The sequence below is a fragment of the Opisthocomus hoazin genome, chromosome Z (assembly GCF_030867145.1).
Source record: "Opisthocomus hoazin isolate bOpiHoa1 chromosome Z, bOpiHoa1.hap1, whole genome shotgun sequence".
NCBI lineage: Eukaryota > Metazoa > Chordata > Aves > Opisthocomiformes > Opisthocomidae > Opisthocomus > Opisthocomus hoazin.
In genome coordinates this window covers 42,724,978-42,744,703 of record NC_134454.1, presented here as the reverse complement: position 1 = coordinate 42,744,703, position 19,726 = coordinate 42,724,978, and the positions used below count along the sequence as shown (strand labels likewise).

The 19,726-nt window shown below is 37.9% G+C and overlaps 1 protein-coding gene across 1 annotated transcript in view; it reads right to left on the bottom strand.

The window, feature by feature from the left end:
- Positions 1–742: 742 nt before the first annotated feature.
- The window catches only part of ADAMTS19 (ADAM metallopeptidase with thrombospondin type 1 motif 19), a 150,545-nt gene continuing 131,561 nt past the window's right edge, over positions 743–19,726 (bottom strand). Inside the window, exons 22-23 of the mRNA XM_075410652.1 lie at positions 6,614–6,791; positions 743–1,801 (exon numbers count right to left, since the gene is read on the bottom strand). Of these exons, the coding sequence (XP_075266767.1) occupies positions 1,650–1,801; positions 6,614–6,791 (330 nt within the window). The 3' untranslated portion in view covers positions 743–1,649. The remainder of the gene's footprint in view (positions 1,802–6,613; positions 6,792–19,726) is intronic.

Sequence of the window (19,726 nt, the reverse complement as noted above, 5' to 3'; positions counted from 1 at the left end):
AGCACATACATTGATTTCAACAGGAGTTATGCCTGCAGCTAAGTATTCTTCCTGGACAGTATCAGAGTCTCGACTGGAGGCCTCAGTTTATTAAATTGTGTGGACATCTACATCACATCTGTAAAGCAGACTCTTTGCAGAGAATTAAAAGGAACAATCACTCAAATAAAGACGCATTCCCTTTTCACTTTGAGTAGAAAATATGATGCCTTTCAAACTCATTTCTCTGCTGTCTTGCATTCAGGGTTTGCTCTCCTGCATATTTTCAGAGCATGCCTAAAGGCTTGCATCACAATATGGAGGCATAGGACCTACCCCTCTCCTCTTGCCAGGTTCAGTGGTTATAGAACTCACCTGAGATACGTAACTTCTCTGTTACACCCAACTTCCCATATATCAAGGCTCACAGAGTGGCATGTCTGTCTGCAGCTGCAGAAAGGTGCCTTAGATAAGAGGCAGGAGGCATTTGCTGTAGGGACTACCTTAGCTGTACCTCCTGCGATGCAGGGCTCAATGGATTCAGCTACCAGATGCTGATGCCCAAAAGAGGAAAAATGCAAATAACAAAAGAAGCTTTACTTTTTATTGAAAATGTAAAAATCATGTGAATCATGTACAATATTTTCTCATAAGGAAAATTTTAGCTGTTTCATAACGTTTCACAAAACTGTAAAACATTTCATTTTTATAAAGCTTTTTCATAAAACAAAGATACAACTAAAGCAGTATTACAAAGCTATTTTCTAAATCATCAACAAAGAACTGAAAATGTTTAACAGATTAATTCATACAACTGGCAGGAGGAAGGACTCTTCCATTTGTAAATCTGCAAGAGGACACACAAAGGTATAGAGGGGCATGGGTTTTTTGTTTCAAAATGTTTAAAATCAAGTGACATGTTAAAACAGTACAGACGTGGATTCATAGGATGGTACAAGTTCTAGGACTGCATTTCTCTAGACTACCTCAAACAGTGCAACAGTGATTCAGTGTAAATCTCTACAGTGTTTCATTGATTCAATACTTGTGTTCAAGTATGTGTCCATGAGAATGATCAAAATCCCTACTTAGCTATTTTAATTTTCTTGTTTATAAGTTACAGTAGATTATCCCCTTCAGTATGTTTGTAAATCAAATGAACTGATTTCACAATACATTCTGTAATAACCTGTTCAATAATCTTAGCTTACTCACTTCAACATCTGTTGCAAAATACACAAGATCATTCTGACTCTGAATGCCAAAAAATATAATAAAATTAAAAAGGGCTTTATTTCCATACAAAACTATTCAGCTAAATTAAAATAAATTCAAGATAAAATGACTTTTTTTTGGCAACAGAGAGACGACCCTACTGAAAATAGACATATAAAATACTAGTTACTATTTTTAAAAAATTCTGATAAATGTATCCAAAATTGTTCATATAAAAATTAATTAAGAAAATTTCAGATGATAAAACAAGTTGGCTGTCTAAACGAAACAATTAAGGATGTCTGGCAGGCAAAAATAAATTAATTTGATTAAATTATATCTAATCTGATAATATTTGGTCTGAAGAAGCGTGCGTGTGTGTGTGTGTGTACATGTGTGTGTGTTTATAAATAATAAGATTGCAAAGAGCTGAGAGCCAGCCAGACTGACAGAGGTCAACTCTTTTGTTGCATTTTTTGCGCATAGAAGTCCCTGCACGTCTCACAGCACCGCTGATACCACCTCATGTCTTGACAGAGGTTCTTCTCTCTTATCACCCTGCAGTACACAGGCCACTGGTCTCCCAGGCACTTGAATGTTAAAGCAGCTGTGAAAAAACAACAACAAAATCAAATATACATTATTGTTACATTTATTAATGAAGAATCAGGTAGCAAAGGTGACAAAGATCTGGGGAGGGGAAACGAGAATAGATGTAGATAAGTAGAAAGGAGAATATATGCAGCCCTGATACAATTAAATCTAGCCATGGCAAGAAAAAAAGCTTCTACAGGTACACTGGTGATGAAGGGAAGACTAGGGAAAATGTGGGCCCTCTCCAGAAGTAAACAGGAGACCTGGTTACCAGGTGTATGAAGAATGCTGAGGTACTCAATGACTTTTTTTCCTCAGTGTTCATTAGCAAGTGCTCCTGCCACACCATCCAAGTCACAGAAGGCAAAGGCAGGGACTGGGAGAATGAAGAACCACCCAGTGTAGGAAAAGATCAGGTCTGAGACCATCTAAGGAACTTGAAGGTGCACAAGTCGATGGTACCTGATGAGGTGCATCCACGGGTCCTGAGGGAACTGGTGGATGAAGTTGCTAAGCCACTATCCATCATATCTGAGAAGTTGTAGCAAGAAAAAAAGCTTCTACAGGTACACTGGTGATGAAGGGAAGACTAGGGAAAATGTGGGCCCTCTCCAGAAGTAAACAGGAGACCTGGTTACCAGGTGTATGAAGAATGCTGAGGTACTCAATGACTTTTTTTCCTCAGTGTTCATTAGCAAGTGCTCCTGCCACACCATCCAAGTCACAGAAGGCAAAGGCAGGGACTGGGAGAATGAAGAACCACCCAGTGTAGGAAAAGATCAGGTCTGAGACCATCTAAGGAACTTGAAGGTGCACAAGTCGATGGTACCTGATGAGGTGCATCCACGGGTCCTGAGGGAACTGGTGGATGAAGTTGCTAAGCCACTATCCATCATATCTGAGAAGTTGTAGCAGTCCAGTGAAGTTCCCACTGACTGGAAAAGGGGAAACGTAATCCCTATTTTTAAAAAGAGTAAAAAGGAAGACCCGGGGAACTACACGCCAGTCAGTCTCACCTCTGTGCCTGGCAAGATCATGAAGCAGATCATCCTGGGAACTATGCTAAGGCACACAGAAACTAAAGAGGTGATTAGTGACAGCCAACATGGCTTCACCAAGGGCAAATCATGCCTGACAAATTTGGTGGCCTTCTACAATGAATTTACAGCATTGGTGGATAAGGGAACAGCAAAGGATGGCCTCTACTTGGACTTGTGCAAAGCATTTGACAATGTCCTGCGCAACATCCTTGTCTCTAAATTGGAGAGACACAGATTTGATGGATGTCCCACATGGTGGATGAGGAACTGGCTGCATGGTCACACTCAAAGAGTTGCGGTCAATGACTGAATATACAAGGGGAGACCACTGATGAGTGGCGTTCCTCAGGGGCTGGTGTTGGGACCAGCACTGTTTAACATCTTTGTTGGCAACAGGGACAGTGGAATTCAGTGCACCCTCAGCAAGTTTGCCGATGACCACAAAAACGATCAGAGGGATGGAACATCTCTCCTGTGAGGAAAGGCTGAGAGAGTTGGGGATGTTCAGCCTGGAGAAGAGAAGGCTCCGGGGAGACCTTATAGCAGCCTTCCACTACCTGAAGGGGGCTACAAGAAAGCTGGAGAGGAACTTTTTACGAGGGGATATAACGATAGAACAGGGCTAATGGCTTTACTCTAAAAGAGGGTATTCTAAGGAAAATATTCTTTACTCTGAGGGTTGTGAGGCACTGGAACAGGTTGTACAGAGACTTGGCAGATACCCCCTCCCTGGAAGTGTTCAGGGCCAGGTTGGCTAAGGCTTTGAGCAACCTGGTCTAGTGGAAGGTGTCCCTGCCCATGGCAGGGGGGTTGGAACTGGATGATCTTTAAGGTCCCTTCCAACCCAAACCATTCTATGATTGGTTCTATGATTCTATGATATTCCACAAGACAAAAAAAAAATCCTCCTGCTGTCAATATTTTCAACATTAAAATTTTTTAAGGCCATCTTAATTTATAAATGGGATTAAGTTGCATTGAAACAAATTGGTTTAATGTCATGCAGCTGTCTCCTCATGAAAGAGTGAAGCCCATCTTTCTGCCCTATACAGAGGCAGTCTGGGGCTGTGGCCAGGGCTACGTGGGGAGTGCAGAGCCAGCTCCAGCAAAGCTGCACGAAGCACAGCTCCATCTGAAAATGCCTTCAGTCTGAGATAGAAGTTGCCACTGGAAAAACAGCAAGCCTCAGCCTGAATAACACTAGAATGGGGTTCTCGATGACATCTATATGGAGACTTTTTTTTAATCAGAAACAGGTAAGGAAATGTAGGAATTAAAGTATGGAAACTGCTGTTGGTTTTCTGATCAGCTTTTGCTCAAGAAATCAAGACTGTGCCATGTTGTCAATGAATGGAAATTGGAACAAACCTACATCTTACATCATCTTTCTTTGTAAGTAACATAATCAGCTAGACCTTTAGTTTTGTATGGCTTCTTTGTTCAAAGCAACAGAAATATATTGCTTGAATGCTACAGATGCCACACTGTGGGCACTCTTACAAGGTTTGAAGACTGTTGGCAAGTCCCACAGTACATATGGTAATGCAAATCCATTTTACCCAGAAAAATGAAACTTACAGTATGGAATCAATGATAGTTGATATGTTGGCAAATATTCTTGTCCAAGCCAAATTATTGCATTTTGTGCTTTACAAACGTACATATACTGTGAATTTCTTACCTTCCTGGCCTTTCTCTCTCCTCTCCAAGTACATTCAAAGTGTTTGTTTTGTTTTGTTTTTTTAAATTGCCTTCCAATGCATTGGTCTGACTGCATCACCCTCTTTTTAATCACTCCTACAGGTCTTCCCTCCTCCATGTCGAAGTCACACTATTAATCGTTACCTTCACATCTTTCATGTCTTATCTTCACCCAGTTACTCAGATTGATCTATTAGTAGTCTGTTGCTGCTTTGTGTCTGTGGGAATCCCTGGCTACCAAATTCTTCCTCAGAAACCTTCTAAAATGATAAGGACATCACACTAGCCTCAAAAGCCACTGTTTGATTTACCCTACCTCCTCCTACAGTTGTTATAACTGTTAGCTTCTCTTTAGCAGTCATAAACATAAAAAATGCACAGGCCTACTGTATGCCTGTTTTACAAGACAGGCATATTTTCATGTGTGTTTTTTTCTTGTGAAGCAATCTTTTAATCCACTCACCTGTTTCACTTACAAAAGCCTCTTACAGTACTTATCATATAAGCACCCTGATACCAAATTTGTGTCTTTGCACATTCAGTTATTGAAACAGTAGCACATACATGGAATTAATTCGGGAAAACAGTGAAAAATAGGGCACAAGAAACAGATATAATCCAAAAGTCATCATAAACACTGAACCAGAAAAAAAAACTCAGTCTCACAGAAGATTTAAGTTACTCTCCCGTTTTAATAGAAGGGAAAGAGAAAGTATGTATATAAAAGACTAGAGATGGTGCAATCCACATTAGCTTCCATTAGCCCTATCCCCAAAACCAGAGGATCTGTACTGCATAATAGGAATGGGACTCGATGTCAAAACGATCAATATATTGAAGGGAAGCATTGCATTATATATTTTGGAGATGTTAATGCTTCTGCTGGTCTGGATTCTGACTCCTGCTGGATGAGGTTGATTTGTAGATTACTAAATCAGTGCTACATAATCTGTACTATGAGGACAACATAGCCAAATGTTTTTTTGTCCACTTCACAGTAAGTCAAATTTTAATGAATCTCATGCTGTATTTTTTCTGTGAAACTCTGTGATTCACTTTACTCTGTGACACAAAGCTGCTTATATCTCACCAGAGGGAGAGTGTCAGTGATGGAGTGATGGCCTCTTGCTTCTGAGAGATCAGCTGAATAAAGAAAAATAAAGTATGATATGCAACCTTACAACAGTGAAATAGCAGGGGAGAGGGCCATAAGCAACGTAAGAGATCTCATCCAGCAAACTGAAACAATTACTACTACACAGAAATGTTTAACGGTCAAAAACTTCAAAGAAAAATACCTGTCACTGACTTAAAAGAAGGATTACATAGAGCCTGAAATGTTAGACTTGCTTTCCATGCAGGAGTAATCTGTTTGGCAGAATGGTTTATCTTAACAAGGGCTCTGGAAAATCATCTGGAAAGGGTATGCTGTTTTACAGCAAGCCTTTGAATATTCCCAGGTCATGCTCAAGAAGTAGATTAATGACTTTGGGAGCTAGTGGTAAGACCATCATCAACAACTCACTAGAAAACAACAATTAATAGAATTAACAGTTCTGTAGTTATGCAGTAACATAATTTCTTTAAGACCAAGAGAGACCTGAGTTCCCCCAGAAACAGCAAATCTCTTCATGTTAGTAATTTTCCTCCACACATCCTATTCCATCAGGCATAGACTGTAGACATTTGAACTAAAGACAAATGGAAAGAGCCATTTGTATTCGAGGAACAAGTAAGGGCCTTCTTAATCTCACAAACCCAAGATAATTTCTTACTTAAAATGGAGTGGACAAATATACACAAACGTATATAACATGTTTATAATGTGTCTAATATGAACATACTTTCATCTTGGATGTTTTGTGTCCATAATATCATACAGTCCTATAATATGGCCCTTCCTTGGATAACAAAACCCTTCACCTTTCTGAGCTACAGTCTCTGACTGGAAAACCAAGGCAGAGAGATGAGTGTCTACATAGAATTCACATTTCCTGAATCCTAGCCCTCTGTTTTTAAACTGGGATTGTCATTACTCTATGGAGAGAAAGAACTAAAAGGAAAGTGTCATTTTGACTGCTTACCTAACCTGGGTGACGTTATTGTGTTAACATTAATTTTTTCATTGCAGGCGTGGAGGTGGCAGGGTCTGTAGGCTGCAGGCTTTTCTGAGGAAAAGCATTCATTGCCATGCCTTCCTGTGATCTTGTGCATGCACTGGATGACTCGGGACTGCATCCCTTTGCCACAGGTGACGGAGCACTGGAACACACAGAAGACACACATTCATTCGAAAGGTATTTATGTCTGTAAACATGAAGGTGAAACGCCAGTCCAGGTGAAGTCAGTGGCTGCTCCTTCAGTTGTCAACATTCCAAGATTCCTGCCTTCTGTTCTGTTAACTAAATGAAAGTCAATTAAAAAAGCACAAATAAATTGGCAGCATTTATCGGAGGACTGATTCCAGCATCCTGTTGCTGTCAAGGTCCATTTTGTATTTTTCCTGTGATGAAACTGAAATGCAGCAAGGTGCCTGAAGGAAGCAGGGGCTGTTCTCCTGTATCTGTATACTCATTTACTCTTATTAGAGGTGCAAGTGATGGAACAACAGAAAATGCTCACAGACACTAACAGAGAGAAATATTTTTAATGAGGCTACGTCTCCTGCCAGTGCAAAAGTGCTCTTTCTACCAAGCAGAATGTGTAGATCCTGTCTTTGCATCACGTCTTCATGTTTTCACGTGTGTCCCACAAACGAAACACACAACGTGACACGGGGTGCCTGGCCATTAATCAGCATTCTCATCTTGTTGCCATACAGAATAAGGTGAGAAAATAAAACAGCAGAGCACTGTAACTCTGGTAACTCTAATTCTATCACAGTAACATGATATATTAGAATGAAAACTTGGGCAGTGCTGTACAGATGCACACAAAACCTATTCCAAACCAACAAATTACATGGCTTCCCCTTTACTGACTTTTTGTGAAGAAAATTTCACAGGGCATGAATTGTTTTTGTGTCCAATGATATATATTCTATTGCTTGAACTACAGATTCATTCAAAAAATTATATATTGCAATTTGCTCCTACCTGCTAATGATTTTGACTCAAGTACCCACAAATTTTATTCAGTTTTGGATAAATTTACTATAGAGGACATCTTCAAATGTTAATCAATTTATTGCAATGAATAATATCAGTAATGGCTAGAAAATCTATGCCACTATCATACCACTACTAATCCTGAAAATACTTTTATTCTAAAAAAGTTTTAATTACATAAATATTCAGAACACATTTCCTTGGGAGGCTTCACGAAGCAGCTGAAAAAATACTGACATGAGAGAAAAAGGCAAGGAGAGGGTGCTGCATGCAAAGATATTCAATTATGAATACATAATTTTCTATTCAATAGCAACCACAGCTTAACCTATGAACAAATAAGCTGTATGCAGGAGGAAATCCAGCTAGTTACTGAAGTATTTTCAAAGCAGAAATCTGTCATCAACTTTGAACTTAGTATATTGCTTTTAAATTGCATGAGAAAAAGCCTCTGAACAGAATTCTTTTTCCTGAATTCTCTGCCTTTTCCCCGTGCAGCTAAAAATAATCTGACTTCCTGTATACCCAAATTTAATCAACAATAGCAGCCAGAACATTGATTTTAGTCTTGCCAAAATTCCAGCCACTTCTTGGATTCCTGTCTCCATAATTTCAGAGAGGTTTCTCTTTGGAATATTGTAATGGAACAGCAAATGAGACAATGGAACAGCAAAATTAAAAACAAACAAACAAACAACACAAAAACCCCCAAAACCTGAGAATGAAGGAAAGATGAAGATAATGCGATGAAGATAAGATGATGAAGATAATGCGATGAAGATGATGAAGATAATGCGATGAAGACAAGATGATGAAGGTAAGAGGATGAAGATAATCTTTAGAGATTATTACAATGATCTTAATTTAAAGTAATTTTGCACACAGTATTGTACTTCTTTCCCTTCACTAAAACACTCACGTGTTTATTAACCAAAGTTACAGTATGTGTGAGCTTGTAGTATGTAGATGTTCTTTTATCAGCCACAGAGGAGGAGGACAGGACAGGCAGGTGGGTTTGGTACATAAGTTCTCTTAAAAAATAATATATTTGCCCTTAACCTTTGGTTATCCTAAAATGAGCAGGTACAACCTAGTCATCTAGAGTACTGGAGAGGAGAACAGGATTTGAAGACACTAGACTTCTGCTGACAAAATGGGCTCCAATGGTTTATCTACTAATTGATAATTTGTAACAATTCATGTATGCAGGTGTCTTTTTGGAGAACTCTCTGACAGCAGTCCTATCTTCTCTATATCAAATGAGCTCTGGCCTGAAAATTTCTTGTGACTGCAACTGAGACAATATGCAACAAGCAGACAGATCTCTCTCTTGGCCAATCTGTGTTTAGGCCTTGAGTTTCTATGGAGAATTTGGCAAGATTTTGGCACTAAAATCCTAAGTGGTGAATTAACATCCCTTTAATGACTGAGCCACTACTGACCTTTGTGAGATGTTTCAAAGAGCCTTATGAAGCATTACAATGTAGTTTTCTATCCAAAGATGTATACAACTTGCAAACAATTAATTTCAGTCTTGCACGACATACTTATTAACATCCCAACTTTAGAGGAAGAAACTGACACTAAAGGATGATGAAATAAAATGTCTCAGTTCATATAAGAAATATGTGGCAAAACAGGAAATAAAACAAGAAATTTGCTTCTGTTTTATCTTCTTTTCACAGAAATGTACTGATTTTTAACTTTGTATTTACTCTTATTTTATAAAACAGAGAACCTTTATTAAGTCTTGTAAGATGTTTGAGGAAAATTGTGAAGAGGCAGGGCTTCCACACTGACTTGCAATCCAAAACTTTCAAAGCCAGACTGATAGTTTATAAGTAAAGAGAGGTTTTTCAAACCACTAGTGTTTTAAAATCAACCAGGGACCTGATAGTCAAGCTGTGCTCTTCCCTGTTCACACAACTTCAGAATTAAGAATTCTACTGACTGGAAGTCAGAACAAAATATCTTTTTACTATATCTATACTACGTCACATTCAAAGTAGTATGAAATAGTATGAAATAGGGAAAACACACTTCAAGTGTGGCAATCAGCAATGCATCTGCTAGCTACACAGACAAACAGAGAGATTTCTGTTTGTCTCCATGAAGTGGTCTTAAACCTGAATTTGTGCTGCACACATATCAGCCTGGTATAACTGAGAGCAGCCACTGAACCCTGGAGGATAAAAGGCATCCATAATAATTTTCTTTTCACTCTGCAGAGGTATGGACTTGGCCCAGTTTCACTAGAAGACACCTCAACTTCTGCAAACCAGCTACATGCATCTCAGAGCAACAGCTCTGACCCTCATTTTCATACTCATTTTACTGCATATGCATGTATGCATTCGAGCTGAAGCAGACTCTTCCAGAACCGTCTCCTAAGCTTGCCTCAGTTTTAGATTTCTCTCACAGAAAATATTCAGCCTGAGGCAAATACCTCTCACTGGATATGCAGCTGTCACATTTTAGGTAGCACTTGTGGTATGTAGCTAAAGTTGCATGGCTTCTGTATAGTTCTGGAGTTTTCATGTTTAAAACCGTAACAAAGTTTTCAACTTACAGTAAACAAAAAATACTTCCACTTTTCCATATTAAGCAGTGAATTTAATCAGAAAGCAATCTATCTGTCAAAGTTGCTTGTATTTTCCATGGTTTTACACATAAATATTAATATAAAGCTTACGTATATAAAATTTACAGAAAATGCCCACTCTGTACCAATCTCTAGCAACTTGCATTGATTCAGCAGCTCTCAGACTAATTCCAAACCACAGCATTTGTTACTAATGAATGGAGAATACTTCTCTACAGCTCTTCTTCCCACCCCACCCACCTCCCAAATGCCACTCTTGCACATGGTACACCTTATTTTTGTGGTTAATTACATATCACTTCTGACTGTTCAGATGACCTACACTTTAAGGCCATGTAGCTGATTAGCAAAAATTCCCGCAGGACAACTGTGTTTGTAGGTTTAGACTAAATGTTCTAATACGCAGCCAGAGTCTTTTTATGTGGCTGTTAATCTGTGCATTTTGGACACAGTCCTAAAGGTACTGTAAAACCGTTCAAGCAGCAAGACATGTAAAACATTCCTGTTAACGATTACAAAAAATTCCTGGATAAATATAGTTAACAGCTATATTTTTTTTAAAGTTTTTCTTTCTTTCAAATAAAATCTACCCACCCTGTTTGAATTTTGTCCTACTTTTGAACTGCTTTTAGACATAATTTCAAGGACAGAAACCTAGGTGTTAAATATAACAATCCTTACACTTGGCATGCACACCCGTTACCCAAGATTCCTTCTTTGTGTTCTCTGCCAAAGATATATATTCTGGAGAGAATACATATTCCTAAGGCCAACAGCTGAGGAAGGTGCTGTAATGCCTTAGCTGCTTCCAGCTGGCCTTCATAAGAAGTAGGAATTCCTAAATTAAGGGAAAAATTGTTACTGGCAGACAGTAACGGTCAAAATGCATCCTTCTGCCAAGACAACAGGCAATCACTGCAGAGGCTGATACAATCCTCAATGAAAAAAACAATCTGTGACAATATTAACAGAATTGACTTGGACAATTTATTTTCAAGAATAAATGGATTGTTCAATAAAAGATTTTTACAAGTCTAAGTAGCATTCAAAGTGGAGAGCTATGTGCTCATAAGGAAACTCAGCGATGAGTTCTACTGGAAATTATTAGCAGAGCATTCCTAATCATTTATGTATAGGTTCATCAGTTCCAGCATTTAAGCAGTTTCAACCTTTTCATAAAGCGAGTATGAAACAAGGATAGCAGGCAATCAGACTTTAGCAACAGGATTCATATTTGCTGACATGCTTGCAAGCTCTTCGTGTATCTTGTACTTTTACGAAGTTTGCTTTTGAAGGCAGGTAGCAGTTAAAGTGGTGCACTTGTTTTCAACAAAGACTTTATACTGAGTTTAGCAATATTCTTAAAGGTTACTAAATAAAGCAAATGATCTGCAGTTTATTTAAGAGCATTTTTTATAAAGGCATTTGCGAATAGTGTAACTAAGACAAAAAGAGGGACTAATGGATCCAGACGTAAGATGGAGCCTGAGTTGTCCCATGCATCATTTCCAGGAAGGTCTTTCTGCCTCTCTCATTTCTGACACACCCAACACCTCAGTAGGTGAATGCCAAATTTAAAATTCAGAACTTGTGCTCATTTCAGCTGAAAATATTCTGCTGTTAGTCCCTCCTAGAGTTCAGCAAGTTTGAGTTGTCCTTATTTATTTTGTTTTTCTTTTATCCTTTCGCGCCCCCCCCCCCCCCCCCCCCCTTTTCTTTCTAGCTCTTCTTTTGGGAGTAATAATTAGTACTGCATAACTGTTCAAAAGAGATAAGATTTTAAAGTAAGATAAACAGAGCCTCAGCTCACCTTTGATATACTGGCCTAGAGATAGGGTCCCTACAGAGGAAACCCTCATCACCTCATCTCAAGAAACTGGACCTTTCTTTGCGCCTTTTTTTTTTTTTTTAAATCCTTGTTAGCTTCCCATGCAGAACAATTCAGGTGTTTGGTGGACAATGAGAAACTGCCTTTGGTAACAAAGACAAGAAGCAACTGAAAGTTTACAAGTAAAATTTGGTTGAATAAAACACATAGAATTTGGTGTAATATGATTATTAATGATACAATTTTTTTCTAGGACAGTATATACAAATCTATTATTGAGAATATCATTACTCATTTACTCTGAATCAATAGTGGGGTTTGATAGGCTTCAATTTTAACAGACTCACTGGACTCAGCTCAGAAGCAGAAAATTCTTTGTCTATGTTTGAAACTCCGGTTGAGTTCTCCAGTTTCTCTCTTGGATGAACTAATGAAACAGAGTCACACACTTTATGATTTAAAAATCTTGATTATCCCAATGAAACTGGTTTGTTTTGTTAGGACAGTTGGACTTACTAGTCCATTTAGGCAGCTTGCTTAGAGAAGTACCAGTTGGACAAGATTCACCTCAAGCTCAGGGAAGGCTAATGCCACAATATACTTCTTACTGGGCTATGAAAGGAAGAGGTAGAAGAATCTTGAATTTTGAAGGGAAAATTTCTTGCAAGGCTAAACAGTTTTCTAATGTAGCACACAGGATAGATTTGGATCCCTCTGGAACCAGAAAAAGAGCGAAAGGGAAGGGTATTTTTTTGTAGTGGATTCTTCCACCAGCTTTATACTGACTGAGAAGCCTTTATCATGAAGATTTTCCTTTCCTTCAGAAACAGAATTCTGCTTATCATTGTATTATTGCCCAAAAAAATACAGAGACAAAAGTTCCTGAAAACATCAAAGTGAAGACTAAACTTCATCATTAAGCTACGAAAATTCCATGTATGACAACCTGGAGTCCTGATCCATAAAAACAATAAACTACATTACAGCCTCTCATTTCTTACCCAGATCAAGGAAGGCATCAGAATTTTTCTCACGTCATTAATGATCTATGTCAAAGCATGGACAAAAACTGCAAAACTGTAACAGATCTAGGAAGCGATCCTTCTCTATATGCTCCAGATGTAGTTTACTTTCACCCCATTTTCAATTTTATATTTATACTTTCTATAGATCTATATTTAATACAAAGACAGATTTAAGTTTTAAGACCATTTTAAGTACACCACCAACTGAAAAAACAATTCTTTATTCTTATTTAGGACCTTAGACATATTGTTAAATAGTATTTGATATCCGAACACTGGTGGATTTTACAAAAAATAAACTGGTGAACACTGACAAATGATTAATTACACATCAGCACTCTACATGGCTGCAATATCCTACAGTAAACAGTGGAGATGTTCAGACTTTTTGGTAATATACAAATATATCCTTAAACAACTTTTTTTAAATTGCAGGGCAAGCTTGACTCTTCCATAAAAAAAAGGAGTTGGGCAATTGGTCCAAAACTGAAGTCAACAGTTTCACCACCACATTATTATCTCTTTTTTTCAGGTAAAGGTGCTCAGTAAAATGTATATCCCTGCTTAAGTTTAAAGATGATATACTCTCTAAATTGACTGAAGGCCATTACAATTTATAGATCTATAGGGCAACCATAAAATTATTTCCATGCTTCCCAGTGATGTGAAGCCTTAGCTTCTATTTTCCCAGTTCTGTAAATTGTATTTATCCTTCATGGTGTCTAAAGGCCATACAGATAAAACCTGAAAGCAGTCAGCCCTCCAGCCAAAGAAACAAACAACTCCAGCCAACAGCCTTTTTACAAAACTCTGGCTTGTTTTCAATGTCTTTGTGGATATTTTATCAATTCTAGAGATACTAAAGGTTTGCCTAAGGCTGCATGTTACTTTTAAAATATGTCAGCAAGGAAACCGGAAGGAGATAATTACTGTCAGAGCCATGTGGTAAAACTGGTTGTACAGATGCAACTCGTAACTCTGTTAGAGGACTCACACTTAGTGGATCAGACTCAATATTATACTGCCAACACTTTGTAAAAAAGCCTTTTTATGGCATGCTGTACGTATTACTGCCATTAGTTCTTAGTGATGAATAAGACATTAATATATCTCACACTTTCATATCTGATATATCACTGCATGATATTTTGGCAGAAGATGACTTTCTGTTGACTACTATCAAACATGTAAACAAGAATCCGGAAGCAGTTGGATTTATGACCTCATAATAACCTTTATCTTTCCAATGAAATTAGTTGAGTATGTCATTGTGGACTGATGAAAATGAACTCTTTATAAAAAGTATTTGAAATACTAGCCTTTGAGTATATCATTTAATGTTAACATATATCATAATGCTGGCCTGCTGCTCTGTAGAAAACCTTCCAGGGAACAGCATAGCTCATCAGCACAAAAATGTAACTAAAGGATTATGACATTTCTAATGAAAAGACAATTCAAAGAACCCATTCAGGACATAACAGAAATGTCACAGGAACGTAAAAAAAAGCTCTGAGAAACCTCCTTCTCTTCAAAATTCTATTTCATCTATTTCCCTTTCAGAAATCAAAGAAACATACATCAAAAAGCTGTTCTGTACCACATAAAATTAAGTATTTGCCTTTAAATAGCATCATGCTATGTAGCGATCTCAAGTTTTTTCCGCTAGTATTATAAGGGAAAGAAAGAGCTCATCCATAACAATGACTTTACATCCATTCACTATAACTTGCAAATTTTAAATCTTGAAGATCTGAAGTGATAGCACGTAACTCAGCTAAATGGTTATGAAAGATATTTTTAAAAATCTACAACAAATTGAGAGTTTATGAGGAAACTGAATCCTAAAAGGACTTTGTTTGTAACTGAAATACCATGATCCCACATACAGGTTGTTACTTTTGAAATAAAAACATTAAAAGAGAAACAGAGAAAATTAAGTAGAAAAATAGCTTACAACTATCAATAAAATTTCCACTGGTTAATTTTCTCTTCAAAACGTCTAAACACATTCTTCATTGGAAGAAAATGGATTTCCAGCTGCCTTATTAGTACGAAAACCATACTGAAGTGTAACACTTTCATTATGTATGATGAGATCACCCAAAAGCATGACTGTCCTGAGGGAGCACTCAGAGAGCCAGGAGATAGACAATGTTGACCTGAGTTGTGATCCTGTGACAAACTTAGCAAAGAATGATCATTACTTTTGGGTGAACTCTGGTTTACGTCAACATTATGGGAAGTATTTAAGGCAAGATTAGATGAGAGGACTCTGGAGATTAAACATAAATCTATGAACAACAGCCTGAAACAGCACAGATAAAGCAGAAAAGTAAATATTTCTTACAGTATTTAAAAATATGTAATATTGCCTGTAATTCTTTGAAACTCATGAATGAATAATGTTAAGTAGCTATTCTGATTATGTCTTGCCAGTCAGAAATCACAGACTTCAACTGGAAACAACGATTTCAAAAGAAATTTTCAAGAATTAGTTATTAATTATATTTTTAAAGTATTTTCAGCTAGTAACTAGTTAGAAGCTATTAGAAATCAATAAGTAGTTAGGATCACACAGATTAAAACAAATAACAAAAAATAAGCAACACATACTTTTGTGACAAAATGAGGACTTCATAGAAGATCAAGTTTATTGCAACAATGAACACCAGAAGCAGTATTATCTACCTTAACTGCATGAAAGATAGGATAAAAAAATGCAAGAAAGAAAAAAGTTTTCCAACACACAAAAATCAATTAGATCCCACAAGAGCTAAAGGATGACATAAATTCTAACAGAACCCAAGTGAACCAGATAAATGAGTTACATCTTGGCAGATGATACAGTCAGAGATGCTGAGGAAAACATTTGGAAGGAGAGAGAGCTGATCTTAGAGATGGAGATACACCAGGCAAAAGAATGCCTACTGGACTGAGTCTCAGCACTGGACTGAGCAACTGAAATCTCCTGCACACACTGACAGCTTTGGAATGACTTGTCAGCTATCAGAGCAAAAAATCTAGGCATTACCATGAACAAACCGATGAAATTATTTGCCCAATGTGTATCACTAAGCAAAAGCAAGAAAGAACATTAAGACAGAAGTTAGAGCAATGAACGTACAGAAAAAGACTACGCTGAAAAGATGAAAAAAGTACATGGTTCAAAATGTCACGGGACTGGTTTTCTCCTCTAAACTGTGTGACTACCCATGGAAAAGTAAGATAAACTGCAGTGTTTGCCAGTTTTGTATAATGAGATAGTCTTACAATGTACACTCAGGTACATGATCAGTTATTGTAAAGAGACTGGAGATCCTTACGTAGAATCGGCTGTACATACACAACATACGCATTTCAGTTAAGTGGAATTCTGAGAAGTTAAAACAGAAGTTACTATTCTTTTTTGTCCTGTTTCCCCCTTTGCCGTCTGATGTTAATTCTAATTCAATTAGCTCCTTTCTTACTTACTTACTTGTTATGTGAAAGTATTTTTTGCACATAAATTCAGCATAGTTCCTTGGGACACTAAAATTCTGATGGTCAGTGTAGTCCCTATCTTAGAAAATTTTCTTGAGAATAAAGTCTTTAAAGGAAGCCTGACTGAGTAAGACTTAGTGTCAGCACAAGGACTCTGAATGGATGCTCAGTGTTACTTATCTTCCTCATTCAGAAGAGCACTCTGGGATACGCATCCTGCTAGTTGAGCTATGCAGTTGTGCATTGCAAAGGTTGTGTTTCTTCTATTCAGCAATTCCCAAGAATGTTTTTCTATATTTAAATCTATGTTTATATACATATGTATGCATAGGTAAGTTGCCTGCAGCAGTAATGCCTGGCCTGGCACTATAAGGCTCACAACAAGAAAAGTTTGGGAATTGGTATTTGTCTTGATCGAGACTGCACTAGAATGGCTTGGAAGACAGCAGCAGTGGCAAAGGAGGTGATGTGAAGCTGCTACTGTTGTCCTTTGTGACTTCTGCCTTTGTAGCTGCATGACACATCTCCTGCTGGGTGTGAACTTGTCTCCTTCGCCTGGCCTTGTTTGCTCCAAAAGATCACAATGTCCAAATGTTGAAAGACTACTGAGCAAGCTTCAGCACAAGCAAGTGGGTAAGTGGGTTCCTGCCAGCTTCTCTATAGCAGAAACACTTAACAGTTATTCAAAGGCATCCTCCTCATACTTCTAGCTCTAATAATTGTAGGTAAGGTGGGGGTTTTTTCTAATTCTAGTTTTCTGGTTTCTAATTCAATTTTTTTTTCCCTTGAAGGGAATCCACATCTCCTTCTTAAAAATAAGATCCAGTATCAAAGTTTAACGTTGCAACGCAAATGTACATGTATGATTTTCTCTTTGTGAAGATGTTCAGTAAATGCCATGATGCTAAACAGTTTAACCAAACTTCCTCCTGAAGCCATACCTTTGTATTACTCTGTAAAATTTCAAGGAGCCTTTCACCTAGTTGGTCCAAGAAAAGCCATTCCAAGATCTTATCCAGTCAACAGAATCTTGTTTGATCAAGCCACTTCTCATGAAAATATTTCAGCTTAACTTTTGGGAGGTGAAGCAATTAATTTTTAGTTTTAAAGAATGCTTGAAAAATATTCTTATCATTCTAGACATTCAAATTTTTTACCTCCTTGTGTATACCCATATACAATTTTTAAAAAGACAAAAAGTTGTTATAAATTAGCATTTTGGCAATCTCATATATGCAGTTTTTGGACTCCAGATTACTGATTCAGTTCATCTCAGTCAAAAAGGGCTATTAATGCTGAAAGACACTATCAGCACTTTTCAGGCTGCCAAACACCCACACTGTCACTTTTCAGTAAGGCTGTAGGAAGAGTAGTTTCTTCAAACGCAGTCATTGGTATAAAAAGAAAGGTGTCAGACCACAAAGCTCAGCGGATACCCTGGATCTCTGAATACGCTATATCACTAAAATACCTATCACAGCTATCTGCCCTTTCGGGCAATGTCAGATTGCCAAATCTGGCAATTCAATAAACAGCTAGACAAGCTGCCAGTACAGAATCACAGAATCACAGAATAGTAAGGGTTGGAAGGGACCTCTGTGGGTCATCTAGTCCAACCCTCCTGCCGAAGCAGGGTCACCTACAGCAGGCTGTAGGTGTATTACAGAAGGTAATTACAGAAGTTAAAGGGACAGTTAGTTGTCCACAATAGAGATCATGTGTACAGCATGGATACGTACAGTCTATTCAACTTAAGATAAAACGGGCTACATTGTAGAGTGGAATTTTTGTTTTTTAAATTCATGCCAAATGACACTGCAATTTCTGCTTCACTAGAAATAAAATTCTGCTTTGGTGATATAGACACATCTTTCTCACACCACTAAGACAGAGTCCATTCAATCATACCTGCCAATTTTAAGGAGTGTCAAACACTGGTAAGGCAAATAGCAGCCAGACTGCCTCACTTACAGCTATGGTTTCAGGCTGTAGGCAGAACCACAGCGGACATGGCTGGAAGGAGCACCCAGAAAATCTGTAAAGCTGCCCAACGGTTGAAAGCCTATGACTGCATACTACTATTAACAGTATTTACTTCTGAAATATTGCTGGGCATACATGGAAGAAAACATTTATTTATAAAATTCTCAATTATCTATTTTAGCAGCTTTTTAATCTTTTTACTTCTACTGCTAGTGAGTAAGAAAAACGCAGCTTGTTCATGTATATTTCAGATCTCCTTTTCTTTTGGAATTTCCTAGACTTCCTCTAACTGTTAATGGTTATGAAGGTGACTTGGAAGTCATCCTTTTCATTACTGATTTTTGTCCCTAGCATGCTTCAAAGCATGCCTCCCTGAAAACCACTCTTTAAAATCAGCACAGTCCAAAGACAATTTCATACAACTGCTGAACTCATCGATGTTACCCTTTTCGTTCTCAGACAGGCAGCAACAGTGGCTGTGTGAGCAAATATCCTCTTTCCCCATACCACTCTTTCAGATGGCACCCTGCACCATGCTGTACATCGTGCAGTGTGACTGGGGCTGTACAGACCTGCTTAAGCACAGGGCTGTCTTTGCCTCTGCTACATGCTGCCACCTTCCAAGCATCCTCTTCTAGCTAAGAGAGTTGGGATTTTTTCATCCGTTTCCCTTCTTTTTGCATTATACCATCCCTTGTACTCCATGAGAAGGTCATTAAGATCACCCACTTGTTTACTTCTTGAAGGGAAAGTTCAAAACAAATGTATAAAGGCTGCTTGAGACCATTCCCTAGGACGCATATGAAAAAAAAGAGTAGCTGTTATCAGCTGAATTTAAAAATTTTTTTCTTTCTTTTCCTTTTATTTATCTATTTGATTCTACAGTTCTCCCCCTGCCATGTCACTTTTCAGATAAGAATCTTATCTGCAAGCATCTTTCAGCAGGAACTGTTAGCTTCTTTTGTCCTTGTTTGTTCTTCCTTTGGTTTTGTATGGGGCCTAGCAAGGCTCAATTCTGACGGGAACTGTTGATGTACTACAACTTAGTTTTTTTCTAATATAAACCAACTTACAAATAATGCAATTCAAAAGACAACACAACAACCACCCGTAATTACCTTTTGATTCCAGTCTGGCATTCCCCAAAACTCTGCTCACCCTAAAGAGGC